This window comes from Monodelphis domestica, chromosome 3 (assembly GCF_027887165.1).
Source record: "Monodelphis domestica isolate mMonDom1 chromosome 3, mMonDom1.pri, whole genome shotgun sequence".
NCBI classification, from domain to species: domain Eukaryota; kingdom Metazoa; phylum Chordata; class Mammalia; order Didelphimorphia; family Didelphidae; genus Monodelphis; species Monodelphis domestica.
Genome location: NC_077229.1, coordinates 474,079,911 through 474,097,847, shown reverse-complemented (window position 1 = coordinate 474,097,847; position 17,937 = coordinate 474,079,911). Strand labels below are relative to the sequence as shown.

Genomic DNA, 17,937 nt, shown 5'->3' with positions numbered 1-17,937 from the left:
CTCTAGGAATTTGGTTGCAATTGAAGAAATATAGGACAATAACATTAAGGGAATGGTAGACCTAGATAAAGAGGATTAAGGATAGGGGAGACCTCTAGCTAATGGGAAAGGAACCAGTGAATAGGAATTAACTTATTTAGTTTTTTTAAATTAACAGTTGTTTTGTGTTGGCAAAAAATTGGAATCTGAAGGAATGTCTATCAGGAAATGACTCAGCAAGGTTTGGTATATGATTGTAATGGAGTACTATTGTGCCATAAGAAATTATAAACAGGACCATCATAAAAGAATCTAGAAACATTTCAATATAGTGACTGATACAAACTGAAGTAAGCAGAACCAGAAGAAAGTTAATGCACAGTAACAGCAATCGTGTGTGATGATCAACTGTGAGTAACATAACCTTTATCAACAGAGCAAGGATACAAAACAATTCCAAGAGATTTATGATGAAAAAGGCAATGCACTACCACATAAGGAACTGATGGAGTCTGAAAACAAATTGAAGCATAATATTTTTCACTTCATCTCCTTCGTTAATTTTTTTCTTGTATAAGTAATATGTGTCTTCTTTTACAACATGACAAAATGGAAATGTAAATATTGCATGATAGCACATGTATAACCTATATCATTATCTGCCACCTTGAGAGGGGGCAGGAGAAGAGAGAGAAAAAGAGAACATGGATCACAAAATTTTAGAAAACAATTATTAAAATTTGTATCAATATGTAAATTTTAAAAATGTTTATCCCCCCTCAAAAAAACCATAAAACTTCTTACAAGAACCCTTTCTGGATTCTTATATATGTTAGGGGTCTTTCCCCAGCTCCATAGTTATCTTTGGTGGGTGGGGGAAGGTATAGGAATACTAGAAATACTATTTATTTTGTACTTTCTTAAATGTGGGCATGTTTTTTTTTCACCTCAGCACAATATAGATTTCTCACAAGAAGGAGGTATTTAATTTTTATCATATCTCCACTGCCTAGTTTAGGACTTGGTACATAGTTGAACTTAATAAGGCTTGATGAATTGAATTAAAGATTAAAGAAAGAGAAGGAATGATCAAGATCCCAGAAGAGACAGAAAAGTATGAGATCAAGAGCACACATAAAGAATTTTATATTGAACCACTAATTACTAGTCTTTGCTGGTGCTATATAGCCAGCTCCTAAACTTTACTATTACCTAGCACATATTGCCCAATCTTTTCTTCAATAGTAGTATAAAGAACTTTGTTGATTAATTTTATCAACCAGTAAGGGAGTCTATGAATAGCCGAGAGAGCTAGAGCCCTCTCCAATTTGTCCAATGCTCCCATCACCATTTGTACTTTTCATTATTTAGAGAAATAGCATCAAATCTTTTGAAATTATTTTTATTTCTAACATCTTGAGCTATGTTGCTGGTCTTCAGCATATGTACTTCCTTACCACATATGTCTTCTTTGCTTCCTCAAAGATGTGTTATGAAGGTCATCACAGCAAAACATAGCAGAATTAGTAGGAATAGATTGGGTTTCTGGCTTAGTCTCTTGCTTTCTGGAGCCTTAGGTAACTTTTCAAGATCTTTTCTACCTGTGCTGCTGCTTCTTCCAAAGCTAGTAAGATTTGGAAGCTTAAAGAGATAGACAAACCAGAGGCAGAGCAAAGTAGAAGGCTCAATGAGTAGTTGAAAAGATTTGCTGATTGGAACTACTTTTAGGGCCAGATCAATGAGGTGCTGCTAGTAAAGCTGAAGGTAACTTAAGTGAGAGAATTTAAGGCCCTGTATATAGATTATGGTATGCCCTTAGACCTTTTGTTACACTGTAGAGTAGTTTCTTTCATCATAAAAATACCCATTTTGCTTATTTCAGCATATCTATAAGTTTCCTCAAGGAACTTTCCCACATATTCTCCTCAAAATCAGAATCATAGAGGCCATCTAGCCCAACCTTTATCTAAGCAAGAATACTCTTTAAAACTTCCTCAGTCAATAGTCATCTAGCTTTTACTTGAAGAACCCCAAATAAAGTGGAACCAAGTCCCTCTTAGAGCAGCCAGTGTGAAGGAGCTCTAATTGTTAGGAAGTTTTTCCTTGTCCCAAGCCTTAGGCATTTCTTTGGAATTTCCACCTTTTGGCTCTAACTCTGCCCCTCTGGAACCAAGAACAGATCTATTCCATCTGGCATATGATAGCCCTTCAGATACAACCATTCCACACATGTGGCATTAACCCAAAGCCCCACACCAAACTGCCTGCCCTCTTATGGATATGTTCAGTTTATACCTTTAGCTTATTAGTGTTCTTAAAATGGGACACCCATAGGTGAGCACAGTACACCATAGGTGATCTGACCAGAGAAGATGACATTGGTATTGCAAGCATCCTGATCCTGTGAATCACAACTCTCTTAATCATCTAGTTTAAGATTACATTTATCTTTCTTGGCTGGATTATTGAGCTTGAAATCCACTAACACCCTCAGATCTTTTTCAAATGCACTGAATCTTCTCTTAGTCTAATCCACTGGTCTCACTATCGGTTTCTTTTTTTTTTCCTGAACTATTTTAGGCTTCCTACATAGTACTTCAACCTCACAGCAGTGGATTTAATCATTTGGATCACTATAGAAGTAATTTTTTTTTTGCATTTTAAACATTATTTTATTTGGTCATTTTCAAACATTATTCATTAGAAACAAAGATCACCTTTTTTTCTCCCTCCTTCCGCCACCCCTCCCATTGGCGATGCGTGATTCCTCTGAGTATCACATGCGTCCTCAATCCATGCTATTGGTTTTTGTTTTAGGGGGTTCATTCAGAGTCTCTCCTCAATCATATCCCCTCCACCCCTGTAGTCAAGCTGTTGTCCTTACTTGGTGTTTTTACTCCCACCATTTGTTAGAAGTAAATTTTGAATGGGAGAATAGGTGATTATAAGCCTCAAAATGAATATAAAAAGCAGTAATTAAGAATGAAGGAGAAATCAAATCTCAAGTATTAATAAATTAACTTTAAATTCCCATATTTGTTCAAACCATTAATATTTGTTGGAGGGTTTTCTCAGTGAAAGTTCACCAGATATAAAAGTGGACCAATTGATAATTACAAATTCATATATTATAGGAGGTTGCATTTTTTTTAGAAAGCCAGAAGCTTCCAAGGAAAGGAAAAATATGCATGTGGTTAAGCTTTTAAAGAAGCTCCCTTCATCTGCCATGAAATTTTTCATTATTTTTCCCCTAAATTCTCTTGTATACACTTAAAATCAGGCATAGTTTTCCTACTTGCTAGTAACCACAAGGGTGCTAGATTAAAGCTGAAATGAGATAGGGAAGACAAAATGATATAAGAGCTCTGTGTGAAAAGTCAGAATTTCCGTCTAGTTAAATGTCTTGAACATATCATTTCCCTTCTCTGGGCCTCAGTATTCTCATTTGTAGAATGAGACTATCTAAAGTCCTTCTCATCTTCTAGATTTATTATTTCTATAGTATCTTTAGTTGAATAGGCTCCTCAAATGTAACCTTTTTAGTGAAACACAAATTATTATATACATTTATGTGTATGTATGTGAACTAATAATCAAATAAAATTTCTATTTCAAATGTAAAGGAATTAAGGTGAGAGGTAAATGCCTTACTAAAGAAGTAAGATTAGAACCCTCAGTTCCTGATACTCTCAGTCAAGAATTGCCTCCTACTTCCCTGCAAAATGTAATGAGAAGGAGAATTGAAATGTCAGGGTGGTTCAAAGTAGATTAAAAAATGTGTAAGCTATGATAGACTAAAATATTTACAAATAAGGAATTGGATAAGTATATACCACTGGGCTCATTTATAGCAGGCAAGTAAACCATGTGATATGCCTTAAAACAGTAAAATAGCAAATTTCCCCCCCACAAAATCTATAATTTTAATCAAAAGTTTGTTTCAGTCATTGAAATTCTGTTATTGCTGCTTACAAACATTAAAGTCAATCAAAACATCAGTAGCTCGCAAGATCAATATTTTTAATATGTTTGCATTGCAGTGCTGCAGATTTTTGGCTAATGGATCGCACCCATATTGATTTCCATGGGAAATGTTAGTCTGATACTGAAATAATTAAAAAAACAGAGATTATTGGTTTGGAATTTTGAAGGAGATAGAAGTATAAAAATTGGTTATTGACTAAATTGCTTGGGGTGAATGAACCTTGGGCACTTGCAATAAACTTGTAGCACATAGTCATTACTGAATAGTACCTTAGTCCCTTAAACCTAAAATCAATCAATAACCTATTATAACGATGTAAATTGTGGTAAAATAACATACGAGGCATGTTAGAATAACATTTTATCAAAGCAGATATTCATAAGCATCTGCATTCATGTATTGAAAATGTCTGCTGAAACAGTGACTAATTTTGTTATTGAAATTCATGCTCAAGATAGTTTGCGTACTATTTTTAAAAGAATAAAATGTTGCAAAATAACATTAAAAAGAAGCATACAATTATTCTATGAATAATGATACAAATGTGCACATACTCCAGTATACCAAATGACAGATTCTGCTATTTTGGTTCAGTACAGAAATTACAATTGGTACTCTGTTCTCAAAGCATAGGAATAATGTATGCAAGCACTCAATTAGATCACAAACACATTCCCACAATATGAATCTAAGGCCACATTTCACTTCTCTTGCTTGTTCAGCCTTTGATCAGGGAACTTTGTTAGAAAAGTTTACTTGGTTTTGTTTTTAAGTTAGTTATAATTGTAGATAATAAGAATTCTATCCAAATAAAAAAAGAATTCTACTTCTCACTCAGAGCAATATAATGTTTGACATTCAGAGAAATTTCTGAATGTCTCAGAAAAGAAATTAAATTATAGTATTTGTAAGCAAATATTTTATTTCATAATTTTGTAACTGCAATTCCCTCTCTGAAAAGTCTTTTGGAAAGCATCTACTGAGTTCATGTAGGATTTTTTTCTGAATAGATGGATGTAAAAAAACTAAAGATGGCAATCAAAAATAATATTTTTGTTGCCTTCTCTCAACCAAAAAAGGAAAAAACCCCATGACTTTTACAATTCAATTCAATCTATTCAATCTAATTTTTGTATCTTGTTTACTTATGTACTTATTATGTTTCATTTTACTCAGGTGTACAAAATTGGCCATAACTTCCCTAACCATATGAGATCATAAAATTCAGCTAGTAACACTGACTGTTGAAGGCATTTACTATTCCAGTGATCTGATATCTGTTTTTGTTGCATTTCTTTTATCCAAATGCAAGTTCTTTTGTTATATCATCACATCCAACATTCCCTCAAACTCATCCCCTGAACTCTTGCAGTTCTTCTCTATTTTGATTTTTTTCCACCTGAACCTAATTTCTCAAACACATTCTGTAACTCCCCCCTGTCAGTTAGACTATTGTGATGGACCCAGCCTTCAGAATGATTTATGAGACACCATGCTTCATTGTTATTTAATATTAGTTGGGTCACCCCTGAAAATAATCACATTATACAGTAAAAAGTATTTCCATATAAGTTGTATGAATATTGATAAAATTGATGCTAAATCATTGATATCTTGCTGCTATGGATACTATTTAGAAAAGTGGCCATGGACTTGAAACTGATAAGATTCTACTTCCCTAGCAATTTATTTTCATGTTATGATATCTTTTCCTATTGCTTATGTCTTTCTAACAGTTGCAACCCAGTGACACAAGCAGATGGTGTCACTCATCCTCGTCACGTGACTTTTCTCAACAGGTAGGATTAAAAGTCCTCCAAATAGGGGTCCATCTAGAACTTCCATAATTGATCTGTCGAGACCTGGTGAGAAAGCAGGAAAACAATTCATTCATATGACTCCAGCACACCAAATCTGTATTTATAAAGGTTCAATAACCCACACCCACATGTGCATCTGATCAATTTCATTTAGACTCGTCTCCTAGGTCAACAGTACAAATTCTACTTGAGTATACAGAGACTATGAGCTGTTACCATCTGATGGCTGTCTGGTGGCCTGTGGGAAATGATTTGATTTGTGATTTAGTCCAGATTGTAAATGGCATTCCTGTTGACAACTTCAGAAGAAACAGACTAGTTTTCTTCCTCATTAAGTTAGTCTCCTGAGAGTAAGAGTAAGCCTTCAAAGTAAGACAACTTGGCTACATTTACAGAAATACTGGACATTAGATAATGTGTTTATTCATTTATATAGTTCTTCAGCATAAATACTAAATTTGATGCTATTAAAAAAAAAAACAGAAAAAATGTGTGGTGCCTTTGCTGTGACCAGTAGAAATGGAGAACTGAAGTCTCCCAGAGTTTCAATGACACATTGAACAGCCAACATGAGAAAATTGCCCCCCCCAAAGAAAATAAATGAAGCACCATTTAATTTAAAGTGGATTTATTTATGTATTGGCCTTGATTTTTTGGTTTCTTTTTTAGCATCAAAGAAATCTGAACTTTGAGTAACTCTGAATATACTTTTTGTTGAAAATAACTCTGCACATAAACGTTGAAATTATTTTAATATTGTTGGTTTAAATTAAAGACTTGAAGTCTGCATCTGCCAAGTAAAAGACCACTGAAACCATTGTCACCAGTAAACTAAAGGAGATAAGGATAAAAAAGTTATTTTTCCATATCTAACATAGTTAGTTTGACCAAGTAAAAGTTATATTACCTTTTTTGACCTATTTCCCCATTCCACAAAATAAAATACTTCCCATAAACCATTCACAGAGGCATTCTAAAAAAATTCAGTGTAAATTATTTTATAAAACAAGTCCAAGCTAAGATTTGTAAAATACTCACATGCCAGGGTTAAAGTATTTTTATAGTATATTCTTTAAAAGAAATCAGGAGATAACATAATATTATGCATTAATTGCCACATTTTTATCACATTTCCTAGAAATAAAATATTTTTGCATATATGGCTCTAATATATTATAAATCATGTATGCCCACTAATTTGTTAATTACATGCATTATGAAATGCACAAAATAGAAATTTTTAAAAAATATAATAAATATGAATTAACATTAACCTAAAATTAATAATGAACCACTGTAGTTTACTTATTAAGGATATGTCAAGGACTTCTGTGGTAAAAACTTTCTTTTGGTGGTTTTGGTAACCGTGGTTGCTGAGGAGCTGAGACTGTCATACTGTTAGAGGCAATTAAAAAAGTCACATCTCCACAAGGGTGGCTTCCTTGAATGATGTCTTTGGGTCTAAATTGGTGGTCATGGGAACATTACTATTCCTGAGGGGCTGGGACTTGTTCATCAGTAGCATTTGGTCAATAGTTGGTGTTCAGGATAGTCCTCTTCTTCACAAGAGGTGTTCTTCCCAAGGATGGATATGGGAGCCAGCTAGAAATAAGACTGGCAGTCCTGGGGCCATTTGCAAGACTACTAGTATAGTGGATAGAGGACCGGCTTTGGAAATAGGAAGATCTAGGTAGATTTAGGTTCATATCTTACCTCTGGGCAAGCTGTAAGTGCACTAGGGAACAATCTGAGTCAAGTTGCAAAATAAATGTCAGCTTGTATTTGTAAGGAAAGTTTCCTCATTAGAAATTCTCTATTTCAATGAAATCACAGATTTTGTGACCCCTCCCCCCCAAAAAAGAAAAGCAAGAAATTGGATATGTGCTTTTCATAAGATATGTTGCAAGCTTTCTGGTTCAGTTTTAATTAATAAGAATTTAAACAACTATATTAGAATGTGCTTCATTCTTCCATCTTAGTGGGGGTTTTTATTTTAATAAAAAGTTAATTTTTAATGTGTCACAGTTGTGGTTGATACAGTAGGGAAAAAAGTTATTTCAGTGGCTGCCAAGGAAAACATGGGATGCTGAGGTCTTTCTTGAGAAATATTGTCACTCATTAATTAGCTCACTGAATTATTTTTTTGAAACTTTTAAAATTATGATTAAAATTTTCTCTCAGAAGTTTAATTATCTTAATTCATCATAAGAGTACCAGGCAAAGCTGTGCAACATTCAAGAATCCCTTTATGTGGGCAATAAAGAAGAGTAGAAGCTGAAGTGAACTATAAATGTGCTTTGATAGTTAAATAGATCCAAGATCTTATTCATGTTCAGATTCCTTCCTTCTGATATTGGGTCCTTTTGGTTCATATCCTTTCGTAAATCTTCCTTAGAGAATCTATCCAGTGCATTAGACATCTTTACTTTCCTTCCAGTGTCTTTCCCAAGACACGTAATACCACCCACAATGTTATATTGTACCTTATTATCCTTGGTAATGTTACCATATATCTTTTTGTGTTAGCAAACAATTTGAAATGATAAATGCTACATATAACACAACTGAGGTGGAACATAAGAAGTCACTGGTCAGGATATCAGACAGATCAGATGAATCAACTGATGGAAAACAGTTAGGAAGAATGATTTAAAAAGTGGTTCTAAAGGAAGAGGACCAGGAATCTGTCCGTAGATAAAAGGCCAAAAAAATTGCTAGTAAATAGACAGAAGGACCAGATAATCCATTGACAAGAAGGCTAAGGCAACTGTCCAAAGAGGAGGCAAAAGAGTAGAGATTCGTCTCCCTCATAGCCAGAAAGTGAATGAAAGTCGAGAGATCTGTTCTTCCATGGAAAGGATACTACAAGGTGTCAGGATGGTAGAACAGAGGGGAGAGAACTATCATACCAAAAGGAATACTGGATTTAGAGTTTAAAACACATGGATTTAAATCAGTCAGGGAGTCCAACATATGATACACCCATACATTAAGAGAGCATTAAGATCAAGAATCTAACACATAGCCTGGCTTTCTAATAAAAGTAGTAATGTGCATACTTTATTTATCATTTGACCAATCCTCCTAGCTCCCCAATGTGGGTATATTTACTAATTTCTTTGTTAATATATTATTTCTGCCTGTTGATTTTTTCCCTTAAGCTCCATAAAGACAGGAAGGGAGTACAACCCTTTTCACCTTATGTAGACTCAATTTTTTTGCATGTGATAATGATATTTTTTGGACCAGACTATGATTCCATTGGTTTAAGAAAGTGTAATCTTAAATAGTGACTTCAATCCAGGTTTTTCTGTGTCTGAGGCCTTAGCTCCTTCCACCATTTCATGTTCCTGTTCAATATTGAATTAATGATTATGAAACCAATAAAAGAAAAGGTAGAAGTGGGAGAAAAAAGTAAAACACCCTAGATCCATGTTGAAGGAGTGGCATGCATGCCCCAGCATGCAGGAGAGAGCTACCCCATTCCCCCTCTCAATCATGTCTGAAGACAATTTTCACATCCCTTGTCCTTCTGCCCAGCAGTTCGATTCAAGCACTTCCTTCCTCCACTGTCTGGGGAAATATGGGGGGCTCACAGGCAGATTGAAGGTGCAATTTGGGCACTCAATCTCTAAAAGGTTCACTATCACTTCCCTAGATAATCCTGCTACCACACTAGAACATGGGCCTCTTCAATAAATGTTGTTCCTTTCATTCTCAAGTAATATCTAAAATTAATATCACAAGTATAATGTTACTCATATTAGTCTCAAGCAATATGCAAAAATCTTTTGCAATATTTGTACTGTCAAGAAAATACTAAGAATTGTTGAATTCTAAGAAAAAATCAGACCATATCTTTTTATATAATGTTGAAATATTAACAGTTTTTTTTTTCCCCACAAAAAATCAGTGACCACCAGTCAGGAAAGTGGGGTATTATTGAACAGTGTCTCTACTGTTGATGATATTGGAACTCGACAAGCTTTTTACTTTTCTTTTTGTTTCATAGCTTCAAATCTTCTTCCTCCTCTCTTTTTTTAGCACAAAGCTAGGTCCACCCAAAGGATTTATCTGCCTGTCTGAGCTAACACAGAGGCCACAATATGCCTGGGAATAGGGTGCTCCAGGTAGATTCATTCATTCAAGAATGCTAGTGAATGAGGTAGCAATCAGTATATGATCTGAGTAAAAAAGAACTTGCTTTAAGCTGCATTTTTTAAAAAATACAAAAAAAAAAGAAGTGTAATGGTTGAGTAAAATACTTTACATATATTAAGCACTGAGTAAATGCCTTTTCATTCAATTCATTTTTCCTTTTATTCATGTATGAATGACCATCAATCAAATAAATTTTCTGCTTACTTTTTAATTTTTAAAATAATAATTAAACACAAATAATAATAATAATAATAATAATAATAATGCTCATTGGGATTTATTATCATTAAATAAGGTGATAATGTATACTGTGCTTGGGTAGATAAAAATGACCTGTAAAAAATGCTAGTTTTAAGCAGGAGATTATATATGGTTGGTGGTAAAGATAGGAATACAGTGTCTTAGTAAAATCGAAAATAATGAAAAATCTGTATCTATCATGAAAATAAATATATCAGGTTTTTCTTGGAAATACAAAAATAAGTGCTTTAGTGTAGGGCACAGTTTTCTACAATTTACTAGCTAATTGGCCACTAAGTAGAGTTAAATGTTTGCTAAGTAATAAATGTGCACACAGTAAATGTTTTTTTTTAACTCTTATGCTTAACTCTTTAACTTTTTTTAACTCTTTTTTTAACTCTTCCATCTTAAAATCAATACTGTGTACTACAGAAGAGCATCAAAGACTAGGCAATGGGGGTTAAGTGACTTTTCCAGGGTCACACAGGTAGAAAGTATCTGAGTCCACCTGGGACCATCCTTCTCTAGGCCTGGCTTTCAATCCATTCTAGCTGCCCCCACAATAAATGTTCAATAAATTATTCCTCTGTCTACTTGGTCTAATTGCATGATCCCCTAAGACACACATTCCCTACTCCATCCTCACCCAGTCTTACTCTAATAAAGGTACCTAGGTAACCCCTAGGTTCTCAAAAAGTGTATGTTAATAGAGAGTCAGCTTTGTTAGATTCAAGCTTAAAGCCTTAAAATAAACTGCTGGGAGCAAACTGTATCTGCTCTCTGAAGACCAACTCAACTAAATGCAGTGAAGAACAACACTATAAGTTTGACACATAATAATGAATTCTGTAGCTATCGTTACTCTTGAAAATTTGGAGTATTGGGAACAAAGGAGAAAAAGTGATGAAAACATTTTTAATACATAGGACATCATATACTAATACTTTCAGCAATCTTTATTTTTTTTAAGATTCTCAGTCCCACTTGCTAAAGAACAGAAGGATCTAAGGAGCTATATTGTCTTGACTAATTCTTCATTAATTAGAATGGAAGTATCATCATGAAGCTTCTTGTGTAAGAGTAGTTATGAAATTCATAGATTTGCTAGAATGTCAGAGATGAAAGTGACAAACGAAGGTCCTAGTAGTTAAACTTGAAGAGTTTATGATCACTATGTGCTTGCCTCAGTACCCTTGAAATCAGCCCAGTCTTCAGGATCCTGTCAAAACCGCAAGAGGAAACAAAGCCACCTCCCAGCATATGTCTACCAAGAAGAAGGAGAAAGGGCAGAGACCATTGCTCATATTGGACCACCAGATATGGAGGCCAAGGTCAGATATTAAGGCAAAGTATTAGACATGGTTGGTCATAGCTCCCTTTATCAAGCCATGGATACAAGAGAGGGACCAGGAACCAGCTACTCTATCCAGAGCCATGGCAGCAGCAACAGCAGCAGCATCCCTTCTAGGGAGATAATAGAATTATGACCTAGCCAGCCCAACCAAGAGTGAAAAAGAAGTCTGTGATACAAAGTCCCAATCCAGGAATTTAAGGTGCAAAAGAAATATAAGAGAACTGTGCAAGTAATGAAAAAACACTGTGGATTAAAAAAGAGGTAAAACCTTAAAAAAAATAATCACAAGAAGGATATGAGAAAAAAATAGTGGCTTGGTCCCATGCATTCTAAGAGTAGGTGGAAGAAATGAACCTAGAAATAAAAAATGACCTTAAGGCTCTTAAAGACAGAATTGGAAAGAAAATAAACAATTTGGAATAAAAGGTTAAAAGCATGACTGAAAGTGAACTCTCAGGAAGACAGAATGGAGCAAACAGAACTCAGTGATTCAGTGGCATGAGACATATTAAGAACAAATTCAAAAGACTAAAATATTAGAGCTTGTGAAGTAGCTACAATAAAAAAGTGACCAGGAAAACAGGATAAGGAGAGAGAATTTTAAAATCATTAAAATCCCTGAAAACTATTACTGATCCAGAGATTGTATTATATTTCAATAAATCATAAAAGAAATTGCCTAAAATTGTTAGAACCAGAAGGCAAAGTAAAAGTGGGAACGCGTTGATTACCTCCTGAAAGAAACCCCAAATTGAAAACACTAAGAAATATTATAACCTAAATATTATTATTCAAAGGAGAAAAAATTATAAGGAGCAAAGAAAGTGTTCAAGATCAAATGAATCACATTCAGGATCACAAATGCTTCAACTGATATAAAGAAAAGGAAACCTTGGAGTATAGTATACCAAACAGCACAAAGGAAAAAAAACACCTTATAACCAGAAATAATGTATTCTGGAAACTTGAGTAAATCTACATGGGAGGGGAAAATTATTTTTATTAAAATATAGAATTTTCAGACATTCCTTATAGAAACACCAGAGCTAGATAGAATCTTTGAAATGTAAAAATAAGACAAGTGAAACCTAGAAAGCTTAATATATTTGAGCAATTAGAAGAGCTTTTAGCAATTTAAAGAGCTAAATAATAATTAAATGATTAGTCTAATAGAGAGGGAACAAGTAGCCCTTCATAATCCCTCACTTCTTAAGGTTCAAAAATATATTTTAAAATAAAGCCAATGATTTTCCAAAAGATAAGTCATCAAAGGGTATGAACAGAAATTTTTCAAAAAGAAAAAGGCAAGCTATATGAAAGAACCACATGAAACAATATTCCAAAACACCAAATAAAAGAAAGGCAGATTAAAACAATTCTAATGTTTTATTTCACAGCCATCAAATTGACCAAAATGACAAAAAAGGAAAATGACAATTTTTGGAGGAGTTATGGGTGGACAAACACTAATGCAGAGGTATCACTGAGAAGTAAAATGGAGTAATTGGGAAATCTTTAACAAAATAAAACATATAATACATATATAAAAACATACAAAACATAGATAATGTTAATTTGTGGTTTTCTAAGTCATTATGCAATGCTCACTTTTCTATTTGAGTTTTATACCACTCCACTTAATATACTTTTGAGTTAGTAGAACTATGAATTGGTCCAACTGACATGGGCACTGTACCTCCAGAAACTCAGGCAAACTATTATCCAGGAAATTCCTTTGCTCCCTTACATCCTCATGACTCCTAGCCTAAAACATCCAATGATCCCTATAGGACCCTGACATGATTGTCCTCCTTTAATTATCCTTTTGATTTAAGATGGACAGAGAGATGCACCTCCAGGCTACACCTCGATCCTACCAGGCTACATCTCAGACATCTGTCTGTTCCCTAAAACTAAGGTCATTCCCTAAGTCTCCAGACAGACCCCAGTCAGATGACCACCCCACCCCACCAAATGCCTGAGTGACGACCACTCTAGAGTCACGTCCACACTATGACACAGCATTTGTTGCAAGAGTATAAAATCCCCAGAATTGATGAGTTCTGGGAGCAGCCTTCCATCTTGCTGTTCCACCTTGCTATCCTCCTGGCCATTCTCAACATTACTTTCCTAAATTAATAAATTTCTCTTTTTGTTTTTAAGCTAAGTTTTGGAGTCTTGCATTCTTGCAAAAGGTATCCTTTCCTAACCCCAGGAGTACACATCTGAACCCCATAATACAACTAGTCAGGAAAACAATTTAAAGTATACTTCAAAATTCACTAAATTGTATGGCCTTGGACCTAGTGATACTATTAACTGGACATATATCCCAAAGAGGTAGAGACAGAAGGGAAAAAAGAAACTATATTTACAACTCCATTTATAGCAGCATGCTTTGTTATAACAATTAATAGAAGGGGGCAGCTGGGTAGCTCAGTGGATTAAGAGCCAGTCCTAGAGACGGGAGGTCCTAGGTTCAAATCTGGCCTCAGCCACTTCCTAGCTGTGTGACCCTGGGCAAGTCACTTGACCCCCATTGCCTAGCCCTTACCACTCTTCTGCCTTGGAGCCAATACACAGTATTGACTCCAAGACGGAAGGTAAGGGTTTAAAAAAAAAAACAATTAATAGGGAAAAGGGCTGCCTATTATTCAGGAATGATGAAAACAAAGTGAAGTGAATGGAAAGGAATGCTGTCAGAAATGGTGTGTTTAGGGAAACCTTGAAGACTTGCATGTATTGATGAAGAATTCAGTGAATAAGACCTAAATAGTTCATACAATGATAATTATAAAGAAATATAACTTTGAAAGACTGATACATCCAATGACTGATCATGACTTCAGAAGATTGTTGTTGAAATATGCTACCAAGCTCTTAATAAAGAAAAGATGAACTAGAGAAACAAAATGAGACATACATTTTCAGAAGCAACCAACTAAGCCCATTGTGAGTAGGGAGTTTTTTCCTTTATATTTCTCTCTCCATCACTTAACACCAGGCACATTAGGGTCAAGGAGAAAAAAACTGATGAATAGTAATAATGAGGAAAAAACAAAAGAAAAGCAGAAGAATCAGGGAAAGCCTTATAAAATAGACTTTAAAAGAGAGTAGAAGGAAGTGTAGAAGAAAACAGACAAGCAAGATCATTTTGTTAACATTTGTTAAATTTTGCTGTAGCTAAGAGCAAAAGATTTATCAAACAGCAAAATAAGTGACAAGAAATATTTCCCCGACATACATAAGGATATTTATAAATATTGTTCATCATTTGGATGTTTCTCACAGATTACATTACCAGTAGGGGATGGATACATGTGGAGTGGACATATATAGACTTCAGAAAGGGTAGACATGTAGTGAACATGTGGGACCAGGAACATAAAACCTAGAAAATCACAAAGATGCCATGAGCAGTTGGTACAAATCAAGGAGTATTCCTGGTCACCAATGTTGTCATTGATTCTGCTGGCTGGTGGAAACAGGCAAACAGAAAGAGAGATCCTTTGTTCACTTTGTCTTTCTACATAAAAATCTACTTATTTTCTACATAAAAATCTACTAATTACTTCTCTCTATACTATGATGTGTGCTATTAAAAATCATTCTTAAAGCCTGTGCTTTTTCATCTTTCTGTGAAAGACATGCTTGATTTATGTAAGAATTATTTTCATAAAGATGTTATTGAAACAACAAAGTAGGCAATTAGGTTAGTAGTTATTGATCTACTTTCTATTGCAATTTTTCATTCTTCTGATATTTTCCACAAGCTGGAATCATCTCTCCATGCTAACTTATTCTCTATGTTTTAAAGATGTCTCTGCTAGCCCAGGTTTTCTTGGTGTACACGTGATCTGCTATTCTTCCATACATTGTTTTAAGTTTCATTTCTTTTTCTTCAGTTAGCACATCAGCAAGAGGGACCTTAGAGTGAAAATGTAGTAATTTGTCATAAAAAGATTTTTATAAAAACTGTCTATTTGTGCTCCTAGTTTCTCTAACAAACCTCTTCAGATAATTAAATTTAGCTGTACCTCACACCCAGCGTTCCATGGATTTGCTCTTCTCTATTCTTTGTTGATGTAAGAGGTAGTATTCCTCATAATATTCCACCAGAATGATGGTGCACTTAGTTTCCACAGCTCTTGCTGGCAAGGGAATTGAGTATTTTCTGTCTAAGGTGGTTTCTGGAGTCTTCTGGCCTCCTCACTGTAGCAACTACTTTGAATCCTTTAGATATTTGCAGGATATAGTAATAATGAAACTCGGCATCTTTGTCTCTTTTCTATTTACCATTTTTTGGCTCAGATAGCTTGTTTGACTAAGTTTAAAACTTTTGAGGTTTTTCTTCATGTATTTTCATCTTTATCCTTATAATTGAGTGTTGATTTTGACCTTGGCAATTGCAAAGTGATTATTTAATTACAAATGTTTCTGATTCTCCATGAAGCTGGTTATTTTAAAATGAATCCTTCATCAGTAACAAGTAGTTTTCTGCCTGTTTAGAGTTGATTTTATGGGGTTTTTAATGTTATTTTGTTTGGTGTTTTGTGTAATTTGTTTGGTGATCACGTATCTGGCCCTATTCATCTCCTCTTTAAGAATATCATTAAAATATCATAAAAGATACAAAGTGACTGAGTACTCCACAAGCCATTGACCTTTCTTCTTAAACTTCCAGCATACTTTTCACCATTTTACTCTGTACCTACCTTCACATTAAAATCCCCAAGCACCAAAGTATATAGTATATTGCTTTAGTTTGGAGTCAACTTCTTCATAGGGTTTCTCTAAGTATTCATCCCTTCAACTGATGTTGATGCATAAATTGTAGTTATCTTCATGGCTGATTTTTATGAATATTATAAAAAAGAGGTGACCAAGTGTCCCATGAAATTTCATGTTGATTTTCAACATATGATGAAACCAACTCTTTTATTTGACTCTCTAGCCAGAACCTGTGAACTACCCTTTTATTTAACTGCAACTTCTTTTTGTCCTCTGGTTTCATTGGTCTCTCGAATGCCAATATTAATGTGGTCTAGTTCTTACACTAGTATAGAAATGTGATGGCCATTTGACAAAGATCTTACTTTTAGAGTTTAAGTAGATAAGAATGTTTATGGATAGTATAAACTGTGTTTAATCTTAGTGTCTTCTTCCTCTATTTCTGCTATTCCACTACTATCACAGAAGAAAAATAATAAGGCTACACCAAAACTAAGGGTCATTTTGATTTTTTTTTATTTGTATGACAAGAGCCAATTTACTGATGACAAACCTCTAACATTTAGCTAGGTTGGTCCTTATAAAGCAAATTCAGTCTATTACTAATACTAGTTGAAGCCTTTCTGGTATGGAAACCTGCCAAGCACAGCTCCACAACAGGATACCTTCTAACATCACCTGAACTGCAATCTCTACAGACCACATTTGTCAAGAGAAACTAAATTCTAGTTTTCTCTTCAAGGATTTTGAATTTTTAAAAGTTCCTATGCATAGGTCAGAAAAGCAAGCATACTTCTTTTTTTAAAAACCTTTCCTTCAATTTAACTTGTCTCCTAAGCATGATCATATTGATCATAGATAAATTTTAACCCCTTTTCCAAAATTAAATAAAATGATTCATTAAGAGCTTAAATCATTTTGAGGTTTTCATAATGAAATATATATACATATATACATATATATATATTCTGCCTTAAAAATAAGTTCTAACTATTCCAGAATACTTTCCAAAAGTTTCTTTAAGTTTGTGGAGGAGAAAAAAAAGTTTTAAATAGTGATTAACTAGGACTATATATAATTGAAGTTAATTTTATAAAGATTTGATATTCTTTATCAATGATTGATAACATTTCACCAAGTTTTTCACTTTTTCCCTGTAAAAGATCAAAGTGAACTGTATATTAAGTATACAAATATACATATGACTATGTATAGTAAGTATATAAATGCCTAATTGCTTATGGTCTAAAACAATAATTGAAAGTACAAAAACATTAACTGTTTTGTAGTTTTATCTGACAATTTTGACATAAGATTATGAATATAGCTGAATTTCACCTACCATTAATTTAAATACATTAGCTGCCAGTAAAGATACCTTTACAAATGCTTTTGGACAAATTTTCACTAAACATGTAACTAGGAGCCAGCAGATAAGTTCTAATGTCTACTTTGCTAATTTCTTGCCTTGGACAAATCCGTTAAAACCTCCATCCCTCAATTTTCCTCTGCAACTATGGCCTACAAAATCCTTTGCATTATCGTGGGCAATCAAGAAATAATTGTACAATTAAGCTCTTTAAAATCACAAAGATACTAAATGAACATCTTAGTGCAAACAACAATATGGAAATAGGACACAAGTAATACCCAATGAAATTGCGCAT

At 34.1% G+C, this 17,937-nt stretch overlaps 1 protein-coding gene across 19 annotated transcripts in view; it reads left to right on the top strand.

Moving 5' to 3' along the window:
• Positions 1-17,937, top strand: part of FAM172A (family with sequence similarity 172 member A) — a 560,458-nt gene that overhangs the window by 480,590 nt on the left and 61,931 nt on the right. For 2 of the 19 annotated variants that reach the window (XR_008917892.1, XM_056824647.1), the window contains one exon: positions 5,701-5,763. The exons of 15 other annotated variants lie outside the window; for them this stretch is intronic. Coding sequence is in view for 2 of the 4 variants with exons in the window: in XM_056824647.1 (XP_056680625.1) it covers positions 5,701-5,714 (14 nt within the window). In the remaining 2 variants the exon portion in view is untranslated. Of the gene's footprint in view, positions 1-5,700; positions 5,908-17,937 lie in introns of those variants that run through there. 2 more of the 19 variants (XM_056824646.1, XM_056824648.1) reach the window with 1 other exon arrangement.